General features: G+C 41.5%; 1 protein-coding gene across 1 annotated transcript in view; it reads right to left on the reverse strand.

Moving 5' to 3' along the window:
• Erp44 (endoplasmic reticulum protein 44) overlaps nt 1–15,601 on the reverse strand; it is a 93,025-nt gene that overhangs the window by 13,178 nt on the left and 64,246 nt on the right. Inside the window, 2 exon segments of the mRNA NM_001008317.2 lie at nt 2,549–2,665; nt 12,463–12,520. Coding sequence (NP_001008318.1) covers nt 2,549–2,665; nt 12,463–12,520 — 175 coding nt within the window.

Raw genomic sequence — 15,601 nt, forward strand, 5'->3', positions numbered from 1 at the left:
ATCTGACTCACAACTCATACTTACTCCAAAGTGTATATTAAAAACCACTCCACTATGAGACCTACCCAAAGCTGAAAAGTGTTTAAAGGATAAAAGACAAAACTCCACAATCGGCTGTCCCTGGCTGTGTCTTTCAATGTGCACACATACAAAGAACCTTAAAAACAACTAAGTGCTATTAAAATGTGTATTACTGTTAATTGAGATTAAAAGAAACATGAGGAACAATAGATCTGGGTAATCTAATCTTAACAGGTGCCACATTCTTATTTGTATGACAAAATCCAGCAAGGTCTCCACACGCAGTCATTTCCACTAGCCTTCCTCCTGAGAACCTGGTCTAGGAACTGCCTCAACATGAAGCACAGAGACTGTGTATCTTTAATAATGGCTTTTTAAATCCCCGAGACACATCACATGTGACTAAAGTTTTCATTTTGGCTCCTACCAAATTTGTTTCACTGTTATATATAGGTAAATAAATAAGTTTATTACACGATCTCTTCTTTTAAATGAGAGGTAACTATCAGCCACAAAAGTCCACCATTTTAAGTGTAAATTTGCTGTTATATTCACAAGATTGTGAAAAAAAAAAAAAACCACCACTCATCCCAGAACATACTTATCACTCCAAAAGTAACTACCCCACCCTCCCCCATTTCCTAGCATTACATTTATCTGTTGGGGATTCAATTTACATTTTCTTCTTCCTCATCTTTTCTCTCTTGGGATTACATTTTTTTCTCAATCCTCATTTACAGATCCCACTCCTTGTATTTCTGGCTTTGGACTTTTCTGTTCCCCTAGAGTGCAACAGTTTATCGTCAGCTCGGAGGGATCCCTTAGCTCTGTGTACAAAAACCCAGCTCAATGCAGAACTAACAGGTGGGTTTGCAATGGCATTGTGAACATCCAGAATGAGTGACAATGCTCTCTCTCACTCCTCGGCACACCCTTTCCTTTCCGCCCTTGCTTCAGGATTGCAATGTCTCTTCTTGAAAGCAACGCCCCCAGCCCACCCAGTTTCTAAAGAAAAAAATTAGTTTTCTTCTTTGAATTCTTGGGCTGTTCTTCAGGTGGTACTGGGCACATGCTGTTCCTTTCTCCTAGAATGTCAAAACTGACCACCAAGCCCTGAGGGCAGAGAATCTCACTTCATGCCTGGTTCTGGCAAACACATGATAAATACAAGAAGAGTGCTACTTTATAAACACTACTGTGAAAGAAGACTGGCCATTCTCACAGAGGGAAGATAAGAGCTAGGAAACCAAAATAAAAGCACACGTCACATTTGAACTCACCAGAAGGATGCATGAACATAGAAAGAAAGAACAGACAAATTTGGAAACATCATATTACTTGAAATACACACCAATGAATTTTCCAAAATCAAGCAGTAATGCACGTGATTCCCAGGCTTCCATGTCTATGTCTACACCAGCAAAGGCCTTGCCAAGTACATGTAAAGTACTAGGAAAAGTCTGGAGAATCTGATTCAAGAGAAACAAATTCTTTCCTATGGTTTAAGTAAATCATGGTGCTTAATCCCAAATAGACTACTACACCTAAAGACTTATTATGTGTGGGTCTGTGGGGATGGCTCAGTGGGTACGGGTGCTTGCTGTGTGACCCTGATGATGCAGTGGGTCCCCAGCACTCACAGAGGAAGTCAGATGTAGCAGCACACATCTATAATCCCCACACTCTCCTGGGGCATGAGGTGGAGGCAGGACAATCTACAGGTGCTTACAGGATGACTGTGTGGAATACAGAGTACAACAGAAACAAGAGAGACCCTGCCAACAAGCATAGGAGAAGAGAAGCAACTTGCAAGCCCTTTCCCTACCACACACAGAGAATCAATAAAAGAAACAATAATTAAAAAATACAGAATTATTAAATGTGGCAACTTCCATGGGGGGAAGAAAAAGTTTAGTTAAGATTTTCCAGGTCTGAACTTTTAAATTCTGTTTTTGAAACTATTCTGACAAGAACTGCGATAGCACATGTACTATGCATCATCTTTCAAATCTTCCTGAGCCTCCAAGTGGAAGGCAATGAAGAAAAGGAAGTAGGCTAAACATATAGAAGGCCTGGAGAAACACAAAAACAATCCAATATCCATTCATCTAATTAGCACAGAGTCTACTCTGCCCCTTTCTCTTAAAGTTAAGGATAGAAACAAAATCAAAGAGACTTTAGAATAATGTCCAATTGTCCCCTTGTGTTTCTTTCTAATACCAGAAAAACCTATAATGGCAAAGCATCCACGTAAGGTCCTTACCATGGGTGGGCATTGAAAGCACATCAAAATTACTCTCAAGTCCCGTGTCAAGAGTATCACCAACTATTGCCATTACTAGAAAAGTAAGAAGGGTTCTGGAACAGTGAAGGCGGGAAGCCAGTGTGGACGCACTATAAAAACAGCCAGGGCACAGCTGTGCCCAGTGGATGCCTCTTACAACTCGTAACTACTCAACAGCACGAGGGACAGAGCAATGCACTTTTCTACATAACCAAATTACGGTTACCCACAGTAAGTCCATACCTCTCCATTTTCAAATGTTATTTCTCGGACAAGAGGGACACATTTATCTTGAATCCAGTTGAAAGTTACATCAAAATTTGTCATAGATCCCAAGTACACCATGTCTGGCACAGAACGCTGTTATAAAAACAGAAATAAAAATTAGATTACTGAAATCTTTGCTGGTAAAACACATTAGAAAAAGGACAAACTGTGGTAATTAGGAACTTGGCAATTTAACTTGTGAGGTAAAAGATCCTCCCAGATTTAAGACACTTATCTATCAGCAGTTTCATCGAATGCATCAAATTTAAAAAGAGAATCACCGAGTAAAGTAAAGGAAGTGCAGTAAGACAACCTGGACGCTGTGAAAGAGGAAAGACGCTGGGAGTCCAAGGCAAGCGCCTCTAACAGGAATCACCTATGGCTGTTTTCACTCAAAACCAACGCATACAAAATACGTAAAGAGAATTAAAAACTAACTTGTAGCTCAGGAACCTTACTGTGTCTAGCACTGTCGTGGGCACTTGGTGATGATCCACTCACTTCTCCCAGCTCCCAACACGGTGAGTTCTATTACCCACCACGTATTTCCTTAATGATGAAATCTAAAGCACCTAGCAAGGAAGAAACACTCCCAGCACAACACAGGCAAAGGCACAGTCGAAGGCCAGAGTCCACGCCCATTTAACACCCACATTCTAGCACAGACACTCTTGGGTTCTGATAAGCCAGAGATGGAGACACTGTAACTACTGCTAAAGAAGAAACACCTAGGAATGCATAGGCGAACGCCTATCTGTCTGGATCTGAATACAGCTTGTGCATGTCCTCTAAAAGTTCATAAGCTGGAAGTTTGGTCCCATGTGGATTCAAGAAGTGGTAGAACTTTTAACAAAGCGGTGGAGAGTGGAGAGTGAGTAAGTCACTGAGGTGCCTCCCCAGAGGGGATCATGTAGGTTTGTGGGACTCCATTTAAGCAGGATTAACTTGTTATTAAAAGAAGACTTTGACTGGTCTCGGGTTTCCTAGCTCACTACACAACACATTCTGCACACGGCTTTCTCCTTCCTAGTCCTTCATTATGTTCTGACACAGTTTGGGGAGCCTTCTGAGTAACAGAAGAAGCAAGCTAGTCTTAGATTTTGAGCTTCACAAGAGTGTGCTAAAGAAGCCTCTTTTCTTAAACACTCTACCTCAGATGCATTACAGCAATAGGAAACGGATTAAAATAGTATCTGGATTAGGAATAGAAAATGAGGTTTAAAAGTAATGGTAAATTATTTCTCTACATAAAAAAATAAATCTAGTATCAAAACATTATAGACACATTAAAATAAAAATTATGATCTTGTCCTAGTATGATGATGCATGCCTTTAATCCCAGAACTTGGGAGGCAGGAGGAACTCTGTGAGTCTGAGGCCAGTTCAGGCTACAAAGGGGTTCCCAGATAGCCAGAGCCACATAATAGAGACCCTGTCTCAAAATACAAACAAATGAATACAAAATACAACAAAAAAGCCTCAAACCCAACAATGACCTAGAAAAATATTCGTATGCTCCCATCTTTGGGATGTGAAACATTCATGGTGACTATTTTTATGCTAAAACATAAAAACATAGTGCAAATTATGCCTTAGTTGTTCCTACCACTATTCAGACCTAACCAACTATTTCTAGGTTTATACACACTTACAAAAAATCTAGTCAAGGGGAGAACCTAGCACTGGTATTCTGTTCAGCTGGCAGACAGAGCATTAAATGGACTCTAACATTATCTTACCCCCACAGACCACGGCATCTCAACTCTCAGCAGAAACACTTCTATTTGCAGTAGATGGTAATTAGAATAGAGACCCCCAAATGGCCAAGGTGCAGAAAGTAAGAAACTAATTCTTAGGGAATGGGAAGCCCTAAATAGAACATATATCCCACATCCCTGCTCTCAAGGTTCAGGGATCATTGCAGAGAAGGGGGCAGAAGGACTGTAAGAGTCAGAGGGGTCAATGCCTACAGTGTGTGTGGGTATAGCACGGCTGCCGCACTTACGAACTCACAGCATCTAAGACTGCATACACACGCAACAGCTGTGTGAGCCCACACCAGACCAAATCCTACGTGGAGAAGGGAGTTGGGCACACAATCCCTCTCCTATCAGTTGAGTTATTGCAAACTCATGGCTAGAGGGGAAGTGAGGACAGCCAGCCTTCTGTGAGAGTGTAGGCCCTGGTAAGCCAATCTCTCTCTCTGCTGGGAAGCTACAAACCTAAGAGTATTTAAGTTCTGCACATTGGTCTTGATAGAGGCACAGATCTGGGAAGAGTTGGGGGAGGGGAATGAATATGACATACTATATCAAAGTCTCCTAAAGAACTGATAATTTTTTTTTTATTAACTTGAGTATTTCTTATATACATTTCAAGTGTTATTCCCTTTCCCGGTTTCCGGGCAAACATCCCCCTCCCCCCTCCCCTTCCTTATGGGTGTTCCCCTCCCAACCCTCCCCCCATTGCCGCCCTCCCCCCATAGTCTAGTTCACTGGGGGTTCAGTCTTAGCAGGACCCAGGGCTTCCCCTTCCACTGGTGCTCTTACTAGGATATTCATTGCTACCTATGAGGTCAGAGTCCAGGGTCAGTCCATGTATAGTCTTTAGGTAGTGGCTTAGTCCCTGGAAGCTCTGGTTGCTTGGCATTGTTGTACTTTTGGGGTCTCGAGGCCCTTCAAGCTCTTCCAGTTCTTTCTCTGATTCCTTCAACGGGGGACCTATTCTCAGTTCAGTGGTTTGCTGCTGGCATTCGCCTCTGTAGTTGTGTATTCTGGCTGTGTCTCTCAGGAGCGATCTACATCCGGCTCCTGTCGGTCTGCACTTCTTTGCTTCATCCATCTTGTCTAATTGGGTGGCTGTATATGTATGGGCCACATGTGGGGCAGGCTCTGAATGGGTGTTCCTTCAGTCTCTGTTTTAATCTTTGCCTCTCCCTTCCCTGCCAAGGGTATTCTTTTTCCTCATTTAAAGAAGGAGTGAAGCATTCACATTTTGATCATCTGTCTTGAGTTTTGTTTGTTCTAGGGATCTAGGGTAATTCAAGCATTTGGGCTAATAGCCACTTATCAATGAGTGCATACCATGTATGTCTTTCTGTGATTGGGTTGGCTCACTCAGGATGATATTTTCCAGTTCCAACCATTTGCCTACGAATTTCATAAACTCGTTGTTTTTGATAGCTGAGTAATATTCCATTGTGTAGATGTACCACATTTTCTGTATCCATTCCTCTGTTGAAGGGCATCTGGGTTCTTTCCAGTTTCTGGCTATTATAAATAAGGCTGCGATGAACATAGTGGAGCACGTGTCTCTTTTATATGTTGAGGCATCTTTTGGGTATATGCCCAAGAGAGGTATAGCTGGATCCTCAGGCAGTTCAATGTCCAATTTTCTGAGGAACCTCCAGACTGATTTCCAGAATGGTTTTACCAGTCTGCAATCCCACCAACAATGGAGGAGTGTTCCTCTTTCTCCACATCCTCGCCAGCATCTGCTGTTACCTGAGTTTTTGATCTTAGCCATTCTCACTGGTGTGAGGTGAAATCTCAGGGTTGTTTTGATTTGCATTTCCCTTATGACTAAAGATGTTGAACATTTCTTTAGGTGTTTCTCAGCCATTCGGCATTCCTCAGCTGTGAATTCTTTGTTTAGCTCTGAACCCCAATTTTTAATAGGGTTATTTGTTTCCCTGCGGTCTAACTTCTTGAGTTCTTTGTAGATTTTGGCTATAAGGCCTCTATCTGTTGTAGGATTGGTAAAGATCTTTTTCCAATCTGTTGTTTGCTGTTTTGTCCTAACCACAGTGTCCTTTGCCTTACAGAAGCTTTGCAGTTTTATGAGATCCCATTTGTCGATTCTTGATCTTAGAGCATAAGCCATTGGTGTTTTGTTCAGGAAATTTTTTCCAGTGCCCATGTGTTCCAGATGCTTCCCTAGTTTTTCTTCTATTAGTTTGAGTGTGTCTGGTTTGATGTGGAGGTCCTTGATCCACTTGGACTTAAGCTTTGTACAGGGTGATAAGGATGGATCGATCTGCATTCTTCTACATGTTGCCCTCCAGTTGAACCAGCACCATTTGCTGAAAATGCTATCTTTTTTCCATTGGATGGTTTTGGCTCCTTTGTCAAAAATCAAGTGACCATAGGTGTGTGCGTTCATTTCCGGGTCTTCAATTCTATTCCATTGGTCTATCTGTCTGTCTCTGTACCAATACCATGCAGTTTTTATCACTATTGCTCTGTAATACTGCTTCAGTTCAGGGATAGTGATTCCCCCTGAAGTCCTTTTATTGTTGAGGATAGCTTGAGCTATCCTGGGTTTTTTGTTATTCCAGATGAATTTGCAAATTGTTCTGTCTAACTCTTTGAAGAATTGGATTGGTATTTTGATAGGGATTGCATTGAATCTGTAGATTGCTTTTGGTAAAATGGCCATTTTTACTACATTAATCCTGCCAATCCATGAGCATGGGAGATCTTTCCATCTTCTGAGGTCTTCTTCAATTTCTTTCCTCAGTGTCTTGAAGTTCTTATTGTACAGATCTTTTACTTGCTTGGTTAAAGTCACACCGAGGTACTTTATATTATTTGGGTCTATTATGAAGGGTGTCGTTTCCCTAATTTCTTTCTCGGCTTGTTTCTCTTTTGTATAGAGGAAGGCAACTGATTTATTTGAGTTAATTTTATGCCCAGCCACTTTGCTGAAGTTGTTTATCAGCTTTAGTAGTTCTCTGGTGGAACTTTTGGGATCACTTAAATATACTATCATGTCATCTGCAAATAGTGATATTTTTTTTTAAAGATTTATTTATTTATTATATATAAGTACACTATAGCTGTCTTCAGACACACCAGAAGAGGGCATCAGATCTCTTTACAGATGGTTGTGAGCCACCATGTGGTTGCTGGGAATTGAACTCAGGACCTCTGGAAGAGCAGTCGGGTGCTCTTAACCACTGAGCCATCTCTCCAGCCCCCGCAAATAGTGATATTTTGACCTCTTCTTTTCCGATCTGTATCCCCTTGATCTCCTTTTGTTGTCTGATTGCTCTGGCTAGAACTTCAAGAACTATATTGAATAAGTAGGGAGAGAGTGGGCAGCCTTGTCTAGTCCCTGATTTTAGTGGGATTGCTTCAAGTTTCTCTCCAGTTAGTTTAATGTTAGCAACTGGTTTGCTGTATATGGCTTTTACTATGTTTAGGTATGGGCCTTGAATTCCTATTCTTTCCAGGACTTTTATCATGAAGGGGTGTTGAATTTTGTCAAATGCTTTCTCAGCATCTAATGAAATGATCATGTGGTTCTGTTCTTTCAGTTTGTTTATATAATGGATCACGTTGATGGTTTTCCGTATATTAAACCATCCCTGCATGCCTGGGATGAAGCCTACTTGATCATGGTGGATGATTGTCTTGATGTGCTCTTGAATTCGGTTTGCCAGAATTTTATTGAGTATTTTTGCGTCGATATTCATAAGGGAAACTGGTCTGAAGTTCTCTTTCTTTGTTGTGTCTTTGTGTGGTTTAGGTATAAGAGTAATTGTGGCTTCGTAGAAGGAATTCGGTAGGGCTCCATCTGTTTCAATTTTGTGGAATAGTTTGGATAATATTGGTATGAGGTCTTCTATGAAGGTTTGGTAGAATTCTGCGCTAAACCCGTCTGGATCTGGGCTCTTTTTGGTTGGGAGACCTTTAATGACTGCTTCTATTTCCTTAGGAGATATGGGGTTGTTTAACTGGTTTATCTGTTCCTGATTTAACTTCGATACCTGGTATCTGTCTAGGAAATTGTCCATTTCCTGAAGATTTTCAAGTTTTGTTGAATATAGGTTTTTATAGTAAGATCTGATGATTTTTTGAATTTCCTCTGAATCTGTTGTTATGTCTCCCTTTTCATTTCTGATTTTGTTAATTTGGACGCACTCTCTGTGTCCTCTCGGTAGTCTGGCTAAGGGTTTATCTATCTTGTTGATTTTCACAAAGAACCAACTTTTGGTTCTGTTGATTCTTTCTATGGTCCTTTTGTTTCTACTTGGTTGATTTCAGCTCTGAGTTTGATTATTTCCTGCCTTCTACTCCTCCTGGGTGTATTTGCTTCTTTTTATTCTAGAGCTTTTAGGTGTGCTGTCAAGCTGCTGACATATGCTCTTTCCTGTTTCTTTCTGCAGGCACTCAGCGCTATGAGTTTTCCTCTTAGCACAGCTTTCATTGTGTCCCATAAGTTTGGGTATGTTGTACCTTCATTTTCATTAAATTCTAAAAAGTTTTTAATTTCTTTATTTCTTCCTTGACCAGGTTATCATTGAGTAGAGCATTGTTCAATTTCCACGTATATGTGGGCATTCTTCCCTTATTGTTATTGAAGACCAGTTTTAGGCCGTGGTGGTCCGATAGCACGCATGGGATTATTTCTATCTTTCTGTACCTGTTGAGGCCCCTTTTTTGACCAATTATATGGTCAATTTTGGAGAAAGTACCATGAGGAGCTGAGAAGAAGGTATATCCTTTTGCTTTAGGATAGAATGTTCTATAAATATCCGTTAAGTCCATTTGGCTCATGACTTCTCTTAGTCTGTCAACATCACTGTTTAATTTCTGTTTCCATGATCTGTCCATTGATGAGAGTGGGGTGTTGAAATCTCCCACTATTATTGTGTGAGGTGCAATGTGTGTTTTGAGCTTTAGTAAGGTTTCTTTTACGTATGTAGGTGCCCTTGTATTTGGGGCATAGATATTTAGGATTGAGAGTTCATCTTGGTGGATTTTTCCTTTGATGAATATGAAGTGTCCTTCCTTATCTTTTTTGATGACTTTTAGTTGGAAATTGATTTTATTTGACATTAGAATGGCTACTCCGGCTTGCTTCTTCTGACCATTTGCTTGGAAAGTTGTTTTCCAGCCTTTCACTCTGAGGTAGTGTCTGTCTTTGTCTCTGAGGTGTGTTTCCTGTAGGCAGCAGAATGCAGGGTCTTCGTTGCGTATCCAGTTTGTTAATCTATGTCTTTTTATTGGGGAGTTGAGGCCATTGATATTGAGAGATATTAAGGAATAGTGATTATTGCTTCCCGTTATATTCATATTTGGATGTGAGGTTATGTTTGTGTGCTTTCATTCTCTTTGTTTTGTTGCCAAGACGATTAGTTTCTTGCTTCTTCTAGGGTATAGCTTGCCTCCTTATGTTGGGCTTTACCATTTATTATCCTTTGTAGTGCTGGATTTGTAGAAAGATATTGTGTAAATTTGGTTTTGTCATGGAATATCTTGGTTTCTCCATCAATGTTAATTGAGAGTTTTGCTGGATACAGTAACCTGGGCTGGCATTTGTGTTCTCTTAGGATCTGTAGGATATCAGTCCAGGATCTTCTGGCCTTCATAGTTTCTGGCGAGAACTCTGGTGTGATTCTGATAGGTCTGCCTTTATATGTTACTTGACCTTTTTCCCTTATTGCTTTTAATATTCTTTCTTTATTTTGTGCGTTTGGTGTTTTGACAATTATGTGACGGGAGGTGTTTCTTTTCTGGTCCAATCTATTTGGAGTTCTGTAGGCTTCTTGTATGTCTATGGGTATCTCTTTTTTTTAGGTTAGGGAAGTTTTCTTCTATGATTTTGTTGAAGATATTTACTGGTCCTTTGAGCTGGGAGTCTTCACTCTCTTCTATACCTATTATCCTTAGGTTTGATCTTCGCATTGAGTCCTGGATTTCCTGTATGTTTTGGACCAGTAGCTTTTTCCGCTTTACATTATCTTTGACAGTTGAGTCAATGATTTCTATGGAATCTTCTGCTCCTGAGATTCTCTCTTCCATCTCTTGTATTCTGTTGGTGAAGCTTGTATCTACAGCTCCTTGTCTCTTCTTTTGGTTTTCTATATCCAGGGTTGTTTCCATGTGTTCTTTCTTGATTGCTTCTATTTCCATTTTTAATTCCCTCAACTGTTTGATTGTGTTTTCCTGGAATTCTTTCAGGGATTTTTGTGTCTCCTCTCTATGGGCTTCTACTTGTTTATTTATGTTTTCCTGGAATTCTTTCAGGCATTTTTGCGATTCCTCTCTGTAGGCTTCTACTTGTTCTCTAAGGGAGTTCTTCACGTCTTTCTTGAAGTCCTCCAGCATCATGATCAAAAATGATTTTGAAACTAGATCTTGCTTTTCTGGTGTGTTTGGATATTCCATGTTTGTTTTGATGGGAGAATTGGGCTCCGATGGTGCCATGTAGTCTTGGTTTCTGTTGCTTGGGTTCCTGCGCTTGCCTCTCGCCATCAGATTATCTCTAGTGTTACTTTGTTCTGCTATTTCTGACAGTGGCTAGACTGTCCTATAAGCCTGTGTGTCAGGAGTGCTGTAGACCTGTTTTCCTCTCTTTCAGTCAGTTATGGGGACAGAGTGTTCTGCTTTCGGGTGTGTAGTTTTTCCTCTCTACAGGTCTTCAGCTGTTCCTGTGGGCCTGTGTCTTGAGTTCACCAGGCAGCTTTCTTGCAGCAGAAAATTTGGTCTTACCTGTGGTCCCGAGGCTCAAGTTCGCTCATGGGGTGCTGCCCATGGGCTCTCTGCAGCGGCAGCAACCAGGAAGACCTGTGCCGCCCCTTCCGGGAGCTTCAGTGCACCAGGGTTCCAGATGGTCTTTGGCTTTTTCCTCTGGCGTCCGAGATGTGGGTGCGGAGAGCAGTCTCTTCTGGTTTCCCAGGCTTGTCTGCCTCTCTGAAGGTTTAGCTCTCCCTCCCACGGGATTCGGGTGCAGAGAACTGTTTATCCGGTCTGTTTCCTTCAGGTTCCGGCGGTGTCTCAGGCAGGGGTCCTGCCGCTCCTGGGCCCTCCCCCACGGGAGCCCAGAGGCCTTATACAGTTTCCTCTTGGGCCAGGGATGTGGGCAGGGGTGAGCAGTGTTGGTGGTCTCTTCAGCTCTGCAGCCTCAGGAGTGCCCACCTGACCAGGCGGTTGGGTCTCTCTCTCTCACGGGGTCTGGGAGCAGAGAGCTGCTGCGGGCCGGGATCTGAGGGTGTGGGATTTCCGGTAAACACAGAATGTGCCCGGTCCTAGAGGAATTCTGCTTCCGTGTGTCCCAAGCTCACCAGGCAGCTTTCTTGCAGCAGAAAAGTTGGTCTTACCTGTGGTCCCGAGGCTCAAGTTCGCTCGTGGGGTGCTGCCCACGGGCTCTCTGCAGCGGCCAATTTTTTTTTTTTTTTTTAAGAAGAAAGGGAGGGGTTGGGGATTTGGCTCAGTGGTAGAGCGCTTGCCTACCAAGCGCAAGGCCCTGGGTTCGGTCCCCAGCTCCGGAAAAAAAAAAAAAAAAAAAAAAAGAAGAAAGGGAAAACGACCTAGTCAAGTTTAAAACAAACTCGGTGTTTCTACTGTCATGAAGATAATTGATGCCCCGGCAGGCCTGGGAGGTTGGCATGTATAATACTAGTGAGTGACAAACGTGGGTTGCTCCTTATCTTCAACATTTGGCTCGTAAACTGAATCCAACTGAGACGGGGAGAAGTCAGGGGATTCCAACGTCACTGCAGGTCATACCTTCAGGCCTGTACCTACAGTAACCAATCTTCACTCCGAAACATAGATTACTAGACCACGAAAGTTACATCACTTAGCCATGGTAGGACAAGCCTTTACTCCCTACTGCTCTGGAGGCGGCAGCAGAAGGATCTCAAGCTCAAGGCGAGTCTGGCACCTCAGGGAGACCCTGCCTCAGAAGCAGTAAAGGGCCAGGATGCAGAGGTGTCTGGGCACTGGCCTGGCCTGGCCTGCACAAGCACTGGGTTCAATCCCTAGTACATAAACAGTTAGATATTAACCTATGACTCTACTAGTATTTAAAACAAAGCTATTGTTTGTATTATAATTGTATTAAATATGGTGTCTTAAGCAGTCTACAAAATAGCAACTCACCCCCGGTGGTTTGTAGATTAAATTGTCTCCACTGTACCTTTCTGGTTTTGAAAGATCTCTGATATGAGGGAAAAAAAATAACATGTTAAGGAAAACACTTGAAACAATGTCCTTTAATTGAACAGACATCATTAATAATTGCAGTGTGTGAATTATAAAATCATGAAGTATACACCTGTTCATATCTGTCCACTCACAGAACTACAGAATAACTACACAAGCACACATTTAGAAGCAAACCAAGATAAGAATGATGTCTCAGTCAGCCACTCTGTATTAGCATTACACGAGTCTGGATCGGCAGGGTCAGCCTTTAGACTCTCGACTGATTCCTACCTATAGACTAAGGACATTAATCTATTCACAGAGATTAATAAAATATATTAACTTTCTACTCCTTACTTTTTAAATTTGTAAATTAAAAAAAAAAGTTGAATTGAAATAACCTGAAGTAATCATAAAAACAGTTTTAGAAAGCACGTTTGTACACTTGGACACTTGTCATTTCTTAGGCCTAGTACAGTATCTGGAACACAGATATTTGGTCTTGTATAACAAATAGTTACCTAGTACAATAAATATTTGGTGAGAGAATCCTACTGAAAGCCCTAGGTCAAATGAGTAAGTTTCTCTTCCTGTACATAACTTGAGGATTGAATAAACACTGATACATCTTTAGTTTCTAACCAGAGTAGTCCAGGAAAAGAAGCAGAGGTGCTAACCTAGGCGGAGAGTAAGAATATAAGGAAGGAGCTCTAGGGGGGAACTATGAGACGCAGGTGCTATACACAGGAAATGGGGTGAAGGGCAATACTGAGAGAGAGTCAACAGGAAGAGGGATAAGACACTAAGATGTCTAAAAGCCATAGGGAAACATTATCTTATGTTTACTTGAGTCCATATACTTTTATATACACATAAATATATGTGTTTATATATGAAGTTCTAAATGAAACAATACTACTGGGTATGATCTCTCTGTCCAAAAGTCTTAACTAACTCTCTATCAAAAGCCCATAGTCAGGCTTGAACACCTCCCTTCTGGTTGTTGACAGGGGGAGTTGAAGGCAGCACCTAAATGATATAGGATGTTGGAACTGTCTTTGGTTGCCCCTTAGAACTGGAAGGGACAAGACTGTTGCCGAAGACACTAAAACTTTGAACACAGGCATTGGAGGACTCAAACTGAAACTGACCGCAAAGCCCTCCCCGAGGACTTGCTCTCATAGTATCTGAAAGTGCTAAGTAACAGCCAAGGGAGAATGCAACAGTCCCACCCAGCTATAAAGCCTGCGAACCACACAATAGCGAGTGACAAGACATTCCCAAGTGTGTGCCCACGGCTGGTTAGAATTCAGGAGGAACGGCCACGAGGTACCAAAGCTGATACATCTCCAAGACAACCCCTAACTAAACTAAAGTTCAGAGAACGTAGTGGAAGAGGGGGACAGAAAGACTGCACGAGCCAGAGGACTTTGGAAGCTGTGTTGGGAGACTGTGTCTTCTTTATATGACAGGGAGGGAAGCTGTACCCGTGAAATCCCACCAGCATGGCTGCCTAAAGAAGGCCTGCACAATGACAGCACAACTGACATCCAGCATGGATGGAGAAACAGCACAAGGCTCCACCCCGAGAGGAAGAGCTAACGGCAATCAATGTTGCTGAGAGGAAGAATGAGCCTTCCCTAGGGAAGCCTACTGACAGGTTATTCAGTCTCAAGTGGTCAGCCCTAAACAAAACACACTAAATGGACTCAGCAAGATGTGTGTGTGTATATGTACACATATATGTATACGTGCATATGTATTTATATATATGTGAAATGATAATTAAAGAGGAGGTCCTGAGTTTGACAGGGAGGAAAGAGACCAGAGGAGTTGGTAGGAGAAGGCTGAGTAGAAATGTAAACGTAGCATCATGTATGATAGTCTAAAGAAACTGGAGTTAAATGAGTGGGTCAGGGAAGAAATGAAATGTAAGCAGAAGTCAATGACATAGAAACAAAGAAAACATAGCAAGTCAACTACTCCAACAGCTGGTTCTCTGAGATGATAAACAAGATCTGCAGGCTCTTGGCCCACTTATCAAAAAGAAAGAAAGCAATAATCCAAATTAAAAGATTCAGAAATGAGCAGGGAACATTACAACAGACACCAAAGAAACACAGAATATAAGGGAAGACTTTTTAAAACTCTACTTCATTAAGTTGCAAAATATGAGAGAAATAGATTTCTTGATTTATCCAAAATATTAAAATTAAACCAAGATGAGACCAACACTCAAAACAGACCCACAACAAAGGAGTTAATTGAAACTGTAATAAAACTTTCCAACTCTAAAAGCTCCAGTCCAGGTAGATTCAAAACAGATATCTATCAGACTTTCAAGGAAGAACTATAACAATAAATTTCCTAAAATTCTGGCCAAAAAAACCCCAAAAAACAAAAAACAAAACAAAAAACAAACCAAAAAAACCCCCAAAAAACAAAACCAAAACCAGAAACAGAAAGAGAACTCCAAAACTTGTTCTTTGAAGCCAGTATTAGTCTAATACTCAAATTAGGTAAAATACAGCAAACAAACAAACAACTACAGACTGTTACCCCGATGAACGGAGAGGGCAAATCCGCAGAGTATTAGCAAACTGAATACAAAACATCTCAGCCACCATGAGCAAGGTGGCCATGAGCAAGGTGGTTTTATCCTGGAAGTTCAGGGTTGGTTCAGCATCCCTAAGTCAGCGAGGATAATAAACCATACAAATGGACCGAAGGATAAAAAGATGGCCACATGGCCATGGCAATAAGTGCAGAAAAAAAAAATCTCTGACACAGTACAGCATGATTTCATGATAGAGTCCCAGAGAGGAGGACTGGAGGAAACATACATACACAGACAGTAAAAGCTACATATGAGAAACCGACAGCCAATATCATTCTAAACAAAGAAACACTCAGTAATCCCATTAAAATTAAGAGCAAAACAGAGCTGCCCACTACCAGCTACTCCCTTGCAATACAGTGCTATAAGCACTAGTTGAATCAGTAAGACAAGAAAAGGAAATTATAGGTATATTAATAAGAAAAGGAGTCAAATTGTCTCAATTGTAGATGTCATAATATTATACACAAGAGATCC

This window comes from Rattus norvegicus, chromosome 5 (assembly GCF_021556685.1).
Source record: "Rattus norvegicus strain SHRSP/BbbUtx chromosome 5, alternate assembly SHRSP_T2T, whole genome shotgun sequence".
Lineage (NCBI taxonomy): Eukaryota > Metazoa > Chordata > Mammalia > Rodentia > Muridae > Rattus > Rattus norvegicus.